At 39.9% G+C, this 14,410-nt stretch overlaps 3 protein-coding genes across 3 annotated transcripts; 2 read left to right on the top strand and 1 right to left on the bottom strand.

The window, feature by feature from the left end:
* Window positions 1-3,649: 3,649 nt before the first annotated feature.
* On the bottom strand, window positions 3,650-4,206 carry MELLADRAFT_93047 (uncharacterized protein; the record flags this gene model as incomplete). Its single annotated transcript, XM_007415963.1, has 2 exons — window positions 3,650-3,664; window positions 3,766-4,206. The coding sequence occupies 2 exons, from the start codon at window positions 4,204-4,206 to the stop codon at window positions 3,650-3,652; spliced, it is 456 nt and encodes a 151-aa protein (XP_007416025.1).
* An 8,932-nt stretch (window positions 4,207-13,138) lies between these two features.
* Window positions 13,139-13,553, top strand: MELLADRAFT_93048 (uncharacterized protein; the record flags this gene model as incomplete). Its single annotated transcript, XM_007415926.1, has 3 exons — window positions 13,139-13,150; window positions 13,245-13,326; window positions 13,408-13,553. 3 exons carry the CDS (start codon window positions 13,139-13,141, stop codon window positions 13,551-13,553), a joined length of 240 nt encoding a protein of 79 aa, XP_007415988.1.
* A 241-nt stretch (window positions 13,554-13,794) lies between these two features.
* MELLADRAFT_111603 (uncharacterized protein) lies at window positions 13,795-14,296 on the top strand (the record flags this gene model as incomplete). The annotated part of the gene is made up of 2 exons (XM_007415927.1): window positions 13,795-13,963; window positions 14,004-14,296. The coding sequence occupies 2 exons, from the start codon at window positions 13,795-13,797 to the stop codon at window positions 14,294-14,296; spliced, it is 462 nt and encodes a 153-aa protein (XP_007415989.1).
* Between the last annotated feature and the right edge of the window lie 114 nt (window positions 14,297-14,410).

Raw genomic sequence — 14,410 nt, forward strand, 5'->3', positions numbered from 1 at the left:
AAAGAAGGTGAGAAGGTCCTTCACAGCAAGCACTCAAGCCTTATTATAGCCAACATTGTTGGTGGATCCAACAATCTCAATGTCCAAATCTTGAGACAAGTTGATGTCAGTGACGTCATAGACCTGAGTGTGAGACAAAGACCCAAATATATAAGAAAGAAAGATGAAAATGTTGGTATGTGAATCAAAAGAATGGAGTTGATGATTCAATCTTCAAATGAACTTACATTGGTGTGGGCAATGCTGGCTCGCTACGCTACGCAAAGCTTTTTTAAGCTTTTTTGATAGCGCAGCAAGATCATTTTTAATCATTCTTGGCTAGCTTTAGCGGCAGCTACTGGTGCTCAAAATTTACCGGCAGCGGAGCGGGTACGGAACAATTTCCGTCCTCTGAAACGGAAAACGTAACTGTAATTTTACGTCCTCAGAAAGGGAAAACGCAACTTGACCTTGGTCAAAAAACGATCAACGAAGTTTGAAATTAACATTGAAAATGGAGGCATAAAGACATAAATTGGCATAGATGAGTGATAAGATGGGGCATAGGCATAGGAAATAATTTGAGAGAAAGAAAGAAAACGAAAGACAAAAAATAATATTTGGACCAACTACACAACTTCATGATCTGAGAGTGTCAAACATTTCCACCTTTGGTCTTACTTATGTAATCGATGACCTTTTCCACCTTGCTAAATGCTTGAGGTAAAGGCACAGCTTGCCGACGCCACATCCTACTGCCGACAGAAGTCTCGATTGTTTGGGGACGCATAGAGGCTCGGTTTGCAGAACAAACCGCGCCAGCCACTGTGAAAAGTCGTTCGCCTGGAGCTGAGGAGGCTGAAACACTGAGGTAGTCTCGAGCAAGAGTCGCCAAGATAGGGTACTTGCCTTCGTGCTCCTGTGTTAATCACATATATCAGTACATGTTGAGGAAGATTGAAACCTGAAAGATATAATGAAAAATCAAAATAAGAAAGTACTAACATTCCACCAGTCCAAGGCGCATTGTGGATTCAAGAGCTGTGAAGGATCATCATAGCTCAAAGGATCTAACCCTTGGAGGTAGCGATCTAACTCGCCAAGATCACTTGAGGTATTAGCACATTTGTAGAGCTCAAAGACCTTTGGTAGCTTTGTTTTGACTGAAGGATTTGAGACGAAGATAATATCATCATCATCACTTGAACTAGATGGAATGGGCTTGCGAGAGATTTCCTCATGACGTTCCTTGTATCGGGTTCGTAGCAATTCATCGGCACGGCCGTTCATGCCCAAATGATCTTCAAAGCTTAAAGAAAAGAAACCGAGCCGGAAGCTAGGGTGAAAGATAGTAGCCAGGACTAAGGAGTCACAACTTGCGGCTTTGTCCAAGTATTTGTTGGTTCGCCGCAGCATCTCATGTATCATTGGATACATGGGATCGTCGTCCATGAGACCATTGAGTCGAGCTTCAAGTGAATGCTTGAGCTCACAATATTCGTGCAAGACCATACAACCAGTAGGACCATCACCCTCCATCCTGCGACACAAACCTCGCAAAGGCTGTTCCGGAGTGAACAGTTATTAGCCATCTAATATTAATACAGCTCAAGTATTGAAGAACTCACGATCAACTCTTGTATCACTTCTTGAAGTGATTCCCAGTCGCCAACCGAAAAGACGAGTTCTCGAAAATATCCAAGTTTAGTTTTTCGTGAACGACGCTTTTTGGCATGGACCTTGGCCAGATCCTCCTTCATCATCTCATCGATAATCTGAGACGTTGAAGAGAGTAGGGGAGGGATCATCAGTGTATAATCATTAGGAATGATTATACAAAAGAACTTACATCTCTTGCAGCATACATACGTTCCCATCGATCGAGTTCGATATTCCATCGTATACCGTATTCAGCCAAGAGAGCAAGTAGGGGAGGACCTTCCTTCGTTTCCTTGCGCTTGTTGTTGACAATCACACGGCGGTGGTTGAAGTCTTCCCGCCAAGCTGCCGATCGAGTCAGTTTTTTATTTACTATGTTGAGCTACATCACCACAAAAGTCAGCACATATGACTTCATCAAAAGAGAGCAAAGCCCTTGAGAAAGCCAAAACTTACATTTTGGATCAATCGAGCCATGCGAGTCCGTGCAAGACCTTTCTTAGTACGGGAAGCAGTTGCTCGAGGGGGTTCAGGATCTTCAGGATCTTCATCATCAAATTCCACACATTCTTCCTCGGGTTCATCCTCATCATCAGAATCCAGAAGAAGTCCAATATCACAAGCATCGTCCTCACTTTCAAGATCGTTAGATGTTGATTTGACAGGTTCTTCGACATCTAGCACAATACTTTCGTCCTCTTCGGCCACAGATTCCATCGCGTCTATGTTAGGGAAATTGGCGAGTGTTGCATGTTGATGACGCTTTGGTTTAATTCCAAGGGCGTCCAGTCCAGCATGAACAACGAGGCCCGTCTTGTGGCAGATGCAGAAGACATGCATCGTCTTTGGTTTCCAGTGGCAAGTCGGGTCATGTTCGAGAAATTGACGTTGTAGCTCGGTCCCCAAGGTCATGTTGTTTAATCCGGAGTCAGATGACATAGCAATCATGTGCTGGGATTGAAATTAAGGTGAACGAAAATGAAAGAAAGAAAGAAGATATAAAAATTAGCAATAAAGAAATTAAATATGTCAAACGAAAAGAAAACAAAGACTTATCTTTGAGCACAGATTGTGTTTTTTAAGAACCGTTGCGAGTGGCGCGGCAAGCCATTCACCTTTGTGATGCCATGCCACCAGCTTCAAGCAAAGATGTCGGACCACGTAATTCCAGTCCTTGTCGACGTAAGCCACCAACGCTCCAATGAACGCATGTCGATTGCGCGAAACAGTCCATACATCTTGAATCAAGGTGAACATACTTGTGAGAGACTGGATGAAATGGTAGAAGATATGTAAGCATATCTTCTTAAAAAAAGATGATCATAAATCGAAGAGAACTTACTGTGAGTTCTTTGACCACGGATTCGCGAAGTCCAACGTAAAGTCGCTTGGCCTCCTCAGCAGACCATTTACGTTTGTACACTTGGATGCCGGGTCGAAGATACATGAGAATTGTACGTAGCATTGGGTGCTCAATGATAGTCCAAGGGAGACTACTTGTGACCTGCCATAAACTGATCATCTGGTTCACCACCAGATTATCGAATTCGGGAACCGGCAGAAGAAAGTTGTCCATTGACGCTGCATGTTGACTCTGAATCTTCCTTGCCTTGATTTCAGCTTGAGTCGGAGGTATCTTCGCACCAGTTCTGATTGCTTGATTGCGGCGTGGACAGCCCGAGCTGTTCTTGCCAGCCTGGCTTGATCCGTCTCGATGAACACGGAGATTCGATTTCTAGCTTCCACTGATGCGCACCTCTTTTTGACAATACTTACACTTCAAAGTCAAAGGTGGCTCTGACCGATCCTAGAATCAAACAAAATTGCAAAAAACAACAATATAAATAAATAAATATTAGTTGACATTGATGAGCCGGACTTACATCATGTGGGCGATGGTACGGTTCGCCAAAGAACAGAATTGGTGGATCGTAATCATCCTTGGGGTCTTTGTTTCCCCGGACTCGCTTACGTACTCGGCTGTTGTCATCGTCAGAGTCTTGATCGAGGTTCAGGGTGACACCAGCTTCAGCCGCCATAGCCTAAAATAGAAAATCAGACGTATAGTGAGTTAGAGATAAGAGATAAAGAATTAGAGATAGAGGTGTAATAGTTGAAATGACTTACCAAGTTCAACTCGGCCTCAGTATCCTTACGTCGGGGTCCACTCTTCTTATTCACAACCTTAGATTTACCTTTGCTGGGACCGGCTAGGGTACTTCGTTTGGGGGCTGGAGCAATCTTTTGAGCGGGTCCACTGATGACTTCAGGTGTGTCGGTGTCATCTTCAGCTTCAGTGTTGATTGTAGATCCAGGAATTGACAAAGAGCGGGCACGCTTGCTCTTGCCTTTGTCCTTTGTGTTGGTTGATGTCAAGAGTTGTTGATTGGTGATGGAAAAAGTGAAAGACAAGCTGGGGAGCGCTTGGCGGCTGTCAGATGGAGGACAAATCATACCAGGTCCTAGACGTGCCGGAGTAGTAATCCGGCCAGATCGACGGGGAGCAGCGTCATCCGTCTCGTAACCTGAGGCTGAGTTGAAGGGCAGAGTGCTTTGGGATGGATCCATAGGAAACGATTATAGTATTTTCAATATCAAGATAAAGATTATTCAATATAATGAGAAAGAGAGAAAGATACGATTTGTTAATTATTTTGAAAGGAATTTTTCGAGTTTTTTAAGTGAGTTTTGAGACGAGCAGTGATAGTATAATATGAAAAAACCAAGAAGCAGGTCAGTGAACGAAAAGATTAGGTCAACAACTGGCAATGATATGAGCAAAGATACTGACCAATTTGAATCTACATGACCGCCATCATATAATGGTCGTCCATGCCTCTCGCCATGATCGTACAGCGCACAGTCAAAGAAGGTGTCAAGGATCTTGGAAATTGTTACGCCCGCCACCGTGTGAATCGATTGACTTGAGGCTTGAGATGATGAGAACATTGGTGACCTATAGAGTGAGTTTGTTGAGGCTTGAGTTGATGGATGGAAAGATTGGTGTACTGAGGCTTGAGTTGATGGATGGAAAGATCGGTGTACGATACTGTACAGTGTTTGGTGTGGCTTTGACCCCAGAACTGGGAAGCGGTACTGAGTACCACCCTAACCCATCCCCAGAATTGGGAAGCGGTACTGAGTACCCGTTACCCAATTTGGGTTTTCTGGGATAGTGTAACTCCGGACAAGTTACCGGCCAAGGTGCAAAATTGGTACCGAAGGTCAGTTGCGCTAGAGCAACGCTAACCGCTTCTTCAGCGCAACTGAGCCAGCATTGGTGTGGGCTCTCTTTGATGATTGGGAAGGACATTGTGTTGGACTGGTCATGGCAAACGGGTATCTTTACTGGTAGAAAAACAAGTCTAGAAAGTATAATCAAGTTGATTGTCAGTCTTATATTAGATATAATGATTGCAGCTCCCAGCTACTAGGCTCTGGCAGTCCAGAGAATACCACAACTTCATGAAAGATTCATGAAAGCTTCAGAAAGATTTCAAAATGACTTCAACATAAGATTGTATGAGGCACCAGTGGTATGAGGGCATTTGACTGTCATACCACCAAAATTCTGTTGTCTCATATGTCATAATAAATCTGTCCACACCTGATCCGGTATTCAGAAATCAAGAATATATAGTCTAATAAACTTTATCATGTGAAGTGACTGAGCTATTGAGGTTTGAAAAAAAAATCAAGGATAAAAAATACTACTTTGGTACTATACATAAGACTTGGATCTTGAATAACTTCAATCTTTCTCATAATACATATAGATTAAATTTGATAATATACTCCGCACTATGTTTCTCCACATATCCGTCTCCTACAGCCTTTGTCTATGGGTAGTATTTTTGTATGTAATTTCTGGTTATATACAGAAGTTGAATTTTCTGAAATTCTCTGACCTTGAGGCCAATTGCGATTGAATGTAGGGTGCATGTAAATAATGATTTCCAAAAGTTTTTGCCATCAATCTTATATTCATATCCTTCCTAGAATCAACAAATCAAGGAAAGATTGTACTGCTCATGTAGAATTCACATAAAAATATGAGTTTTAGACACAGGCTACAAAAATCAAAAATGTAGAAAAGTGTATTGTGAAGTGGAAGATAAAATTTATTGCATATGTATATTGATGAAGATCTGAGATATCCACAATCCCATTCTTAACTATGGTACAAAAATAATATTTTCCATCTGTGATTCTTTTTTCAAACCCCAATTACCCAGTCAATTTACATGATAAAGTTTAATAGACTATATATTATTGATGTGTGAATACAGGAGCAGGCGTGTAGAGATTTATGATGCCATATGATGCTGCCGCAATTTTGGTGGCACTGCCAGCATAGATGCCTTGGGTTGAGAAATCCGAGGCATCATCGGAGGCAAATCCTCGGACCCTGAGAATTACCTCAGATCAAAAGCTCGGGAAGCTTCTGTCCGAGGTTTTGCATCCGAGGATACCTTGGATTTTGTAATCCGAGGTAAATATGTTGGCGGTGTGGTATGACAGGCAAATGGCCCCACACAATCTTAGGTTGAGGTCATTTCGAAATCTTTCTGAAGATTTCATGAGGCTTTCATGGAGTCAGTGATAGGCTCAGGGAGGCCAGATCCCATTGGATGGGGGCTGTGGATAGATACATATCTAGACTTACTTTTCCTCAAGGAGTGAGCTTAGCCTTTGGAGCCTTGGTCTTTTGTTTGGTTGGAGTTGGTGGTTGGGGTGATGCAGCACAATGAGGAAGTGGGCCAGGTGAGCTGTCTTCAGCAGCTGATGATATGCTTTGAGAAGTCCGTGAGTCTGTTGGAGTGGCAACAAATTCAGACTAGGTACAAACCCAGCTTGCTGGTCAAAGGCTTTGACCGGATGACTTACCTGGTACCTGGAGGGTACTTTGACTGAAGCTCCAAGAAAGGCTGGGAGAAGGAGCCATAAAAATCATGTTGAGATCAATGGAAGAAAAGGTTGTAATGGATGATTATTATGGAAGTAATAAGATTGAAATCAAAGGTTAGAACAATTCTTAGTTCTCTGATGAGATCAATGAGAAAACAAAATGTACTCACTTGAAAAAAACCTTTTGAGTCCTTGTGATATACAAACCACAAGCTAGCCAGCACCAAATAAATGTACAGGGGGTAGCTTTGACTGTTAAAACGGGCAAGTCAACCATTTTGAAGCAACGAATGGCATTTGTCAATGTGGAATTGAGAAGAGTCACAAAGTCACTACCACCAACCCTGTACCCAGACTGTACCCCTGGGCACAGGTATTTGCTCCGCTATATAGTGGAGCTACCTAGGCCCTGGAGTTGAAGGTCTGACCAGGGTTGGTAGGAGACTAGCGTTGTAGTATTTAAAGTTCAACAAGAGCTTTACAACACCTAAGAAGGGATAATCTACTACGTGTAATATAGTAGAAGTTGCCTAAAGACTGCCTTCTTCAAAGAAACCAGCACAAGGGCACTTGCTGACCACTTTGTGATAACAGAGAAAAAGATAAAGGCACCAGAGAAATAAAGCAATACTGTTTGTTAAGTCTTATTCCCAGATTTTAAGCGCAAAAAAATCACACACTATGTTTATTACTAGCAATACTGTTGTAAGTATTATTCCCAATTAGACTTGTAGTCTTTAACACACGTAAATAAATTTCTCCTTGCTTTGAAGGGGCGGATTTAAGTGATCTTAGTACAAATATAGTAAATAAATGATGATTTATAACAAAACACCAAAGGTATAAGATGCAGAAAAGGGCGCTACAATCCTAAAATCATCAAGGAGTACTTATATCCACATGTAACAACTTTCACAACAGTCAACAACTTCAAAAAACCAATCAAATCCGCCTAAATAACCCTAAAAACCATGTAATGACGCAATGTAATAATCTTGTTAACTTACTAATGTATGATGTAATTTTCACAGCCAAAAGTGATCAATGACGCAATGATGTAATGTACAGCACTTCTTATGATGAATACAGGTGATTTTTTCCTTGTAAACTAGCTGAAACCCAATTTTTGAGATTACGAATTTTTTCAGATGTGCTCCAATTTTTGATTACTAAAGTGCATCTTGTAGCCCACGTGTTACTGATCATTTCTGACACCTACATGACCTACTTCTGATGAGTGATGAGTAAGATATTGAGTTGTGAAGTTAAGGTTTTTGGTGTTACATGTGACTTGTGACTGTAAATTCGAGATTCACACCAATTTCTTATTTCCCTTATAACTTTTTACATACACCTCCGTTACTAATGATTTAAAGGGTGTTCATTATGTAATCCACTCTTCTGCGTTGAATGAGCTATCTACCAACTTATTCTGACGTCATTTGGCATATGTAATTAGCTGAAAACCTCCATTTTCGACGATTTTCACCTATTTTCTTCACTTTTCACAGCTGCTACTCTCTTTTCCTTGCTCATGTAATATGAAATAATCTTTTACAACCTTAAAATCCCGGAAAATCCTCTTGGCAACCTTAATTTCCACTACTACCACCATCACATATGTAAACTACACGTATAACCCTTGTTTACCATCCTCAAAAAAGTACCTTTCTGCTAATAACTTTTGTCTTTCCTTATCAACCTCCCAGATTAAAATTTTTACTGTGTAATAAAATGTTGTTCTTTCATATTCTAACCCTAATAAACCCATAACTTAATTATTAATACCCTAAAAACCATTTCTCAACCTGTATACCTATATTTTCGAGTTTTTCTTATGTTTTTTCTTTCTTTCTTTTTGTAATAACTTTGTAAGTAAACTATAATGATCTTAAGAATATATTTGAAATAAGATGACATAATATTGAGTTAATAACTACACATAAGCCTCTAAGAGCTTCAATTGATCTAAAAACCTTCATTTCAAATTTTCTACTACACTTAAGTTTCCTAATAATTTGATAAAGTTATAATGATTAATTTTCTTGATTGATCCCATAAATAGATCACCACACCGGTCAACAGGCAAACAACAGTCCTGCTGACAATCTTTCAAACATTCCACCTCATCATTTTGAATACTTTGGACTTCTTTCACTTTTTCTTTCAACCCCATTCCTCCTCTTTTTTTCTCACCCAATTTTCAAATCGTCACTCTCATCATACTCCTCTCTGAATTTGTGGATATCCTTGTCCAGGGTTTTCCAGAGCTCAATCCAACACTTCATGTGTGGAACCTCATTTGATTTGCTATCCTCACAGCCAAGCTGGCCATCTGTAGCAAAGACAGATGAACAATAACACAGGGCCTGTTGCACCAGTGGGTCACATGGTTTAAAGGTCAGGATGAGCCCCAGCCTGTCGGGCACAGAGACCACCCAGACCAACCCCTCAAGCAAAAAGCAAAAACAAAGGCCAGCTTCCGAGCCGGCTCTGCCCTTGCAATGATTTATACCCAGACCCCTAGCCCAACCCCCGTCACTGAAAAATTGTTGTCCCACTGATTTTCCGGTTTTCTGCTGAATCCGCGCAAGTTTCCAATTTGGCCAAGGCATTTCTGGGTTACAATCTGCTATATTCAATCATTTTTCCCCTGTACCCAAATTTTTCAACAATTGATAAATTCTTTTTTTATTGGCCTCACTTCCTCTACTCACTCTTGAAATGCAATTTTTGTATTTACTTACTGTATCCATTGGCTCTTCCCTTACTTGATTAAAAAAATTATATGTTTATAGTCTGCCTGCAGCACTTGGTTCTCCAAGGAAAATCAGGGATCTTGATACCTCAGCTTGGCTTCCAAACCGACAGAGCAGGCTTGGTGTTGGGGACTTTCTGGATCTTGCCCAACAACCGTACGGTGTGGTAATCAATCTATGAGACCAATCATGAAATAAAAAAAATCAAATTTTAAATTACATCAATTATATTACATATATTTGAATATCTACATCATTTTATCATTTAAACCAACTTAATAAGATAAGTATAAACTATTCACAAATAAATTAAAAAAAGAAAAGAAAGAAAAAACATAAGAAAAACTTGAAAATATAGGTATACAGGTTGAGAAATGGTTTTTCAGGTAGTATTATCAGGTTTATGGGTTTAGCAGGGTTATAATAATAAATAGGAGCACTATATTAGTCAGTAACAACTTTAATCTTGATGGTTGATAAGAGAAAATAGAAGTTACCAAGGAAATGGGAAGAAGTCAAAGTTGGTAAACAAGGGTTTACAGGTAGTTTTACATATGTAACAGTGGTATTAGTAATATTTAAGGGTGCCAAGAGTGTTTGAAAGGATCTTCACGGTTGGAGATTGCTGTTTAATGTCACAGAAGAAAAGAAAAGCTTATACAAGGTGTGTAAAGTGGTGAAAATAGGTGAAAATAGTCAAAAATGAAGGTTTTCAGCTGATTACATGTGTCAAATGATGTCAGAACATGATGAGTAATATTTCATTCGACAAAGAATCATTAAATTCATAATGTACAACCTTTAAACCATTAGTAACAGAGGTGCAAGACAAAAGGTATAACGAATCAAAGGATTTGATTACAGATCAACAAGATCACAAATCATTAATAACAAGCAATTACATCATTGAAACACTGAATAATCATAAGATAAAATCAATATTCATTCTAGAACATCCGAAACACAGCATATACACAGCATTTGATCATAAAAATAGGGATTAGTCATGTTTTACTGGCCAAATTAGTAATAAATCTTATCAGATGATAAATAGAAGATCACATTACATCACAGTAATAATCATAATGGATTAATGCGCTACTGGTGGCAAAATTTAGGAGTTTGGATAGTGGTTGAATCATTAGATCATAGCTTTTTACCAACATTTTAGTCATCTTTTGGTTTTTTAGATGGTAAAGAGGGTTTTTAAGAGCTTTTTACCACTCCATTGTTTGTATATAAACTTGTGTGCTTTGTGCAAACTTCTGTCTCCTTTCTTCTTCATTTCTTACACAGCTTTAATCATTTTTATCATTATAAACTTATTAGAGCAGTAACAGGTCACTCCAATCAGCCCTTCATCAGAAGAAAAATTTGTTTCATGTGCTTTATATGAAGAACAACAATAAAGGGTATAACTTGAGTGTATCTTAAAACCAGAACAGTGTAGATGCTTTTTTAGATATATTAGTCCAGCCATCAAGTGAGATGGTGAGATTTGACTGTTCAAACTTTCCTTGGTTACCATCTCGTGTTTGCATGTAATATTGGGAAGACTGTCTCCATCATGCAAAATCAATTGTGGGCTTGGATGAAACAACAGACACCATTTTCTAAAAATTTATAAAGTATCTATTGTGAAGGAATCTGAATACTACTCTTCCCAAAATTAAAGTTTTGAGGAGCTCTTCCTCAATTTCAGCCAGCTTTGATGGTGGGTGTTCTGAAAATCAATGAAGCATACTGAAATTGCGGACAAGTTTTAATATTGGAACAAGGGGAAGGTTGGACGCTGTTGAGGTGGTTGATGAATTGACTTTATTGATTGGTTCAGCTCTTTTCTCATTGATCTTGGCAATCATCAATTTGTACTCTGACTTCTATGAGATTGACACACCAGAGCATTTTTTTGTTATATCATTGGCTAAGCTACTTGGCTTACAATTCATTGCGGCTTCACAATACTGATGTCAATAAGGAAGCTTATTGAGCAAGGAAATAACCGTTTAATAGTTGATATATAACTGTTACTGGTTAATTACATATGATTTACATATGTAGGACAGCAGTTGACAATAGTAATCAAGAGGTAAATAGCAGAATAAAACCAGATCCATGGATACTAACACTAAAAGGGCTTATAAGGGACTTGTAAGGGCTTTTGGAGGTTGTTATGGACGGATTGATTGGTTTATAAAGCTTGGTAAACTTGATTGGTTATTGTAAAGGATGAGGAACAAAAGAAATAAGACAAAGACAAGGGTTTATCTACCCGTCAGAACAAGCAGAAAGTGCACAGCAACATAAGAAAATACAAGCAAGGGGGCTAATGTGAACATCTCCTGTTAACAACTGATCAAGGATCTGTAGATGATCACATATGATCATTACAACAAGATCTGCGCGTGTAATGATCTACTTTTTGGTATTGCTGATCTTTAATTCCCATGATCCCTGATTCACCCTTGTAATTCATTCTATTACAACTCTTCCTTTTAGCACGAGAGCCCTAGACCTCCCTTCTTGGCGGCCATCACATGCCAAGAAGATCAGTTTTAGATGAACAGCTACTAAATTGGGTTCCCAATCCAACTTAGTTGCTTGAACTAGGTCTACACGTGGTTATTAAAAAGATTATTATAAAACAAATCACTTTAGGATCATCTTCCAAACTGATCCGTGAGTATTTTGTTTATTGAATATTGACCATCTTTTGAGTACATGAAAATAGAGAAAAATATCAACTGAATTGACGTTTAAGAGAAAGTGATAAGTGAAAAAGAATAGTAGAAATAAAGTAATATGTGTATTACTCGTGTAATTGATGATTACATATTTGTAACTTCATGTAATCATTTGTTACGAGTTCTTTCAGCTTATTACTACGTGTGAATGTTGAATTACATGTAGTTATATGTATGTAATAAGGTTTGATTGTGAGGAAGGAGATATACGGCTATGTCCGTGTATGCCCTTCCTGACAACTGACATTGAGCAAGCCTCCGGTTTTTGGTGCCATGTTGATTTTTCAACATAAGGATACCTGTCCATTGTTTTCCAAAGCTTGCAGTTGGTTGGACCCACTCAGTTGATGTCTTGGTCTTGTCCTTGGGCATGATTGGAGGTGGTGGGGTGTGAGAAAACGGTGAGAAAGCCCAAGACTAACAGTACTTGCTCAAAGGGAGTGCCCTCACGCCTGCGCCTGGGCGCGCCCAAAAGGCGCGCTTTTTGTGCCCCACCCACCACATGAGTGGTGTGGCTGAAAGAACAGGTGAAAGATCTGTGCTGGCTTTCATGACTGAGGGACAGGTGGCTGAAAGGCCTGACAGTACTGTCAGGGTTCTCGTACCGTCAGCTTTGTGAAAGCCGTCGGGTAGGGCCGGGTCCGAGTCCGAGTCACAGCCCTATCCCATGTTAGCTATCGGAACAGCCTCGTGACATGCCAACAACCGGACTTGACGCGCTCATGGAAACGCCCGGATACACATACAGCCATTCCGATATTGCTTGTCGCACCTTTTTGAAAAGAAAAAGTTTGTGAGCTCGAAACCTAAGTTTTAACCGGTTAAAACCTGAAGTTTGGCTGTATTGCCTTGAATTACAGCTGAGTTTGAAGTTTTATCGAGTAAAAACTTAGGTTTCAACTTTTCTTTTTCAAAACGGAGCGACAAGCAATATCGGAATGGCTGTACGTCACCATCTCTTAAAATTGCCACAGCCTGATCAATTCCTCATTTTGACACTTCGCCTTTCCCCCAGCAACGTTAACCTTGAACTTTCACTGAACCACCAATCAAGCATAAGTCATCTCGTGGAAGCTTTCGTCTCGTGTCATGTCTGAACAGGTAAATAATTCATTGATATCCGCATGTCGTTGGGACATGCGATTTGCATTGATGTGTTTACAAACTTATGATTTGGATTTCCTCTCGCTATCAGCCATCTCAATTTAAATTCGAAGTCGCCATGTCCTGCTCCGGCTGTTCAGGTGCAGTCGAAAGAGCTTTGAAAAAACAAGAAGGTCAGATGTCCAAACTCATTTCGCTTTACATAGCCATTTCTAAGCCAAAAATCTCATCTTTTTGTCCAACTTTTTGTACAGGCGTCACCAACGTTGAAATTTCCCTTGAATCCCAAACTGTACTGGTTTCTGCAATCGCCCCTGCAACATTTGAAGTTGTCAAAGAAAAAATAGCTAAAACTGGAAAAGAAATTAAGAAGAGCGAAATAGTTGATCAAGTAGCATAATTTGTATGACTTCTACTTATCAACAAATTCATGCATCTATAATACAATGTTGTACCAATATCAACGTACTGGAAGTTCTTGAAACCTTATAATTGCTAGTCGAATTGTTCTTCTTCACATACATGAACAATGTTCGGCCAACCGGGTGTATCCGTCGAATGCCTCGATAACGTGCCCAAAACGTTATCCTCTTTATCACTGCCAACATAAGTAGACGTACGGATTGCTTTTCCTACTTCGAATGGGTGGTATCAAGCCTTCAGGAACGTCTGTCAGAAAGATAGTGACGCGACCTGTAGCCTTTGGTCTGGTTTCTTATCTTCCGATTTGGCAGTCTGGAGCTGTGACGAATGATATTATCGCTCTTTCCCAATATGCCTTGAACATGCAGCAGGAATGCCTTATTCATTGTATGCATCAGTTTGCTGAGTTACGGGGTCGGGATTGCAGGTTGTGAACGTGTTCAATTTATGACTAAGATGTCCTACGACAGTACAACACAATGTAGTCATCGACCTCTTTCAAACACTAGACCTGTGATTACTCTCGGGATTTTCACCAAGACTACACTCAGAAGACAATTAGGTCTCAGTAATATTTCTGTGACTTGCGGAGGCATCGCAGTTTGGGCACTCAGATGTGCGTTGGCCTGTGTCGACCGATTTGTCGCATCTATTGAAAAGATCAACGCTACACAGAACACAATCAGGCTTTTAGATGGCAAACTCCATTTTATAAAATGAATTGAGAGTTGTGCCCCCTTCAACTGTTCATTTTTTTTTGGCAACAAAGTAACTTGAGGGTTATAACTGATTGACTTCTTAGCAGACTGATTATCAAAAATACAAAAATTTGGA

Source organism: Melampsora larici-populina (genome assembly GCF_000204055.1).
Source record: "Melampsora larici-populina 98AG31 unplaced genomic scaffold MELLAscaffold_55, whole genome shotgun sequence".
Lineage (NCBI taxonomy): Eukaryota > Fungi > Basidiomycota > Pucciniomycetes > Pucciniales > Melampsoraceae > Melampsora > Melampsora laricis-populina.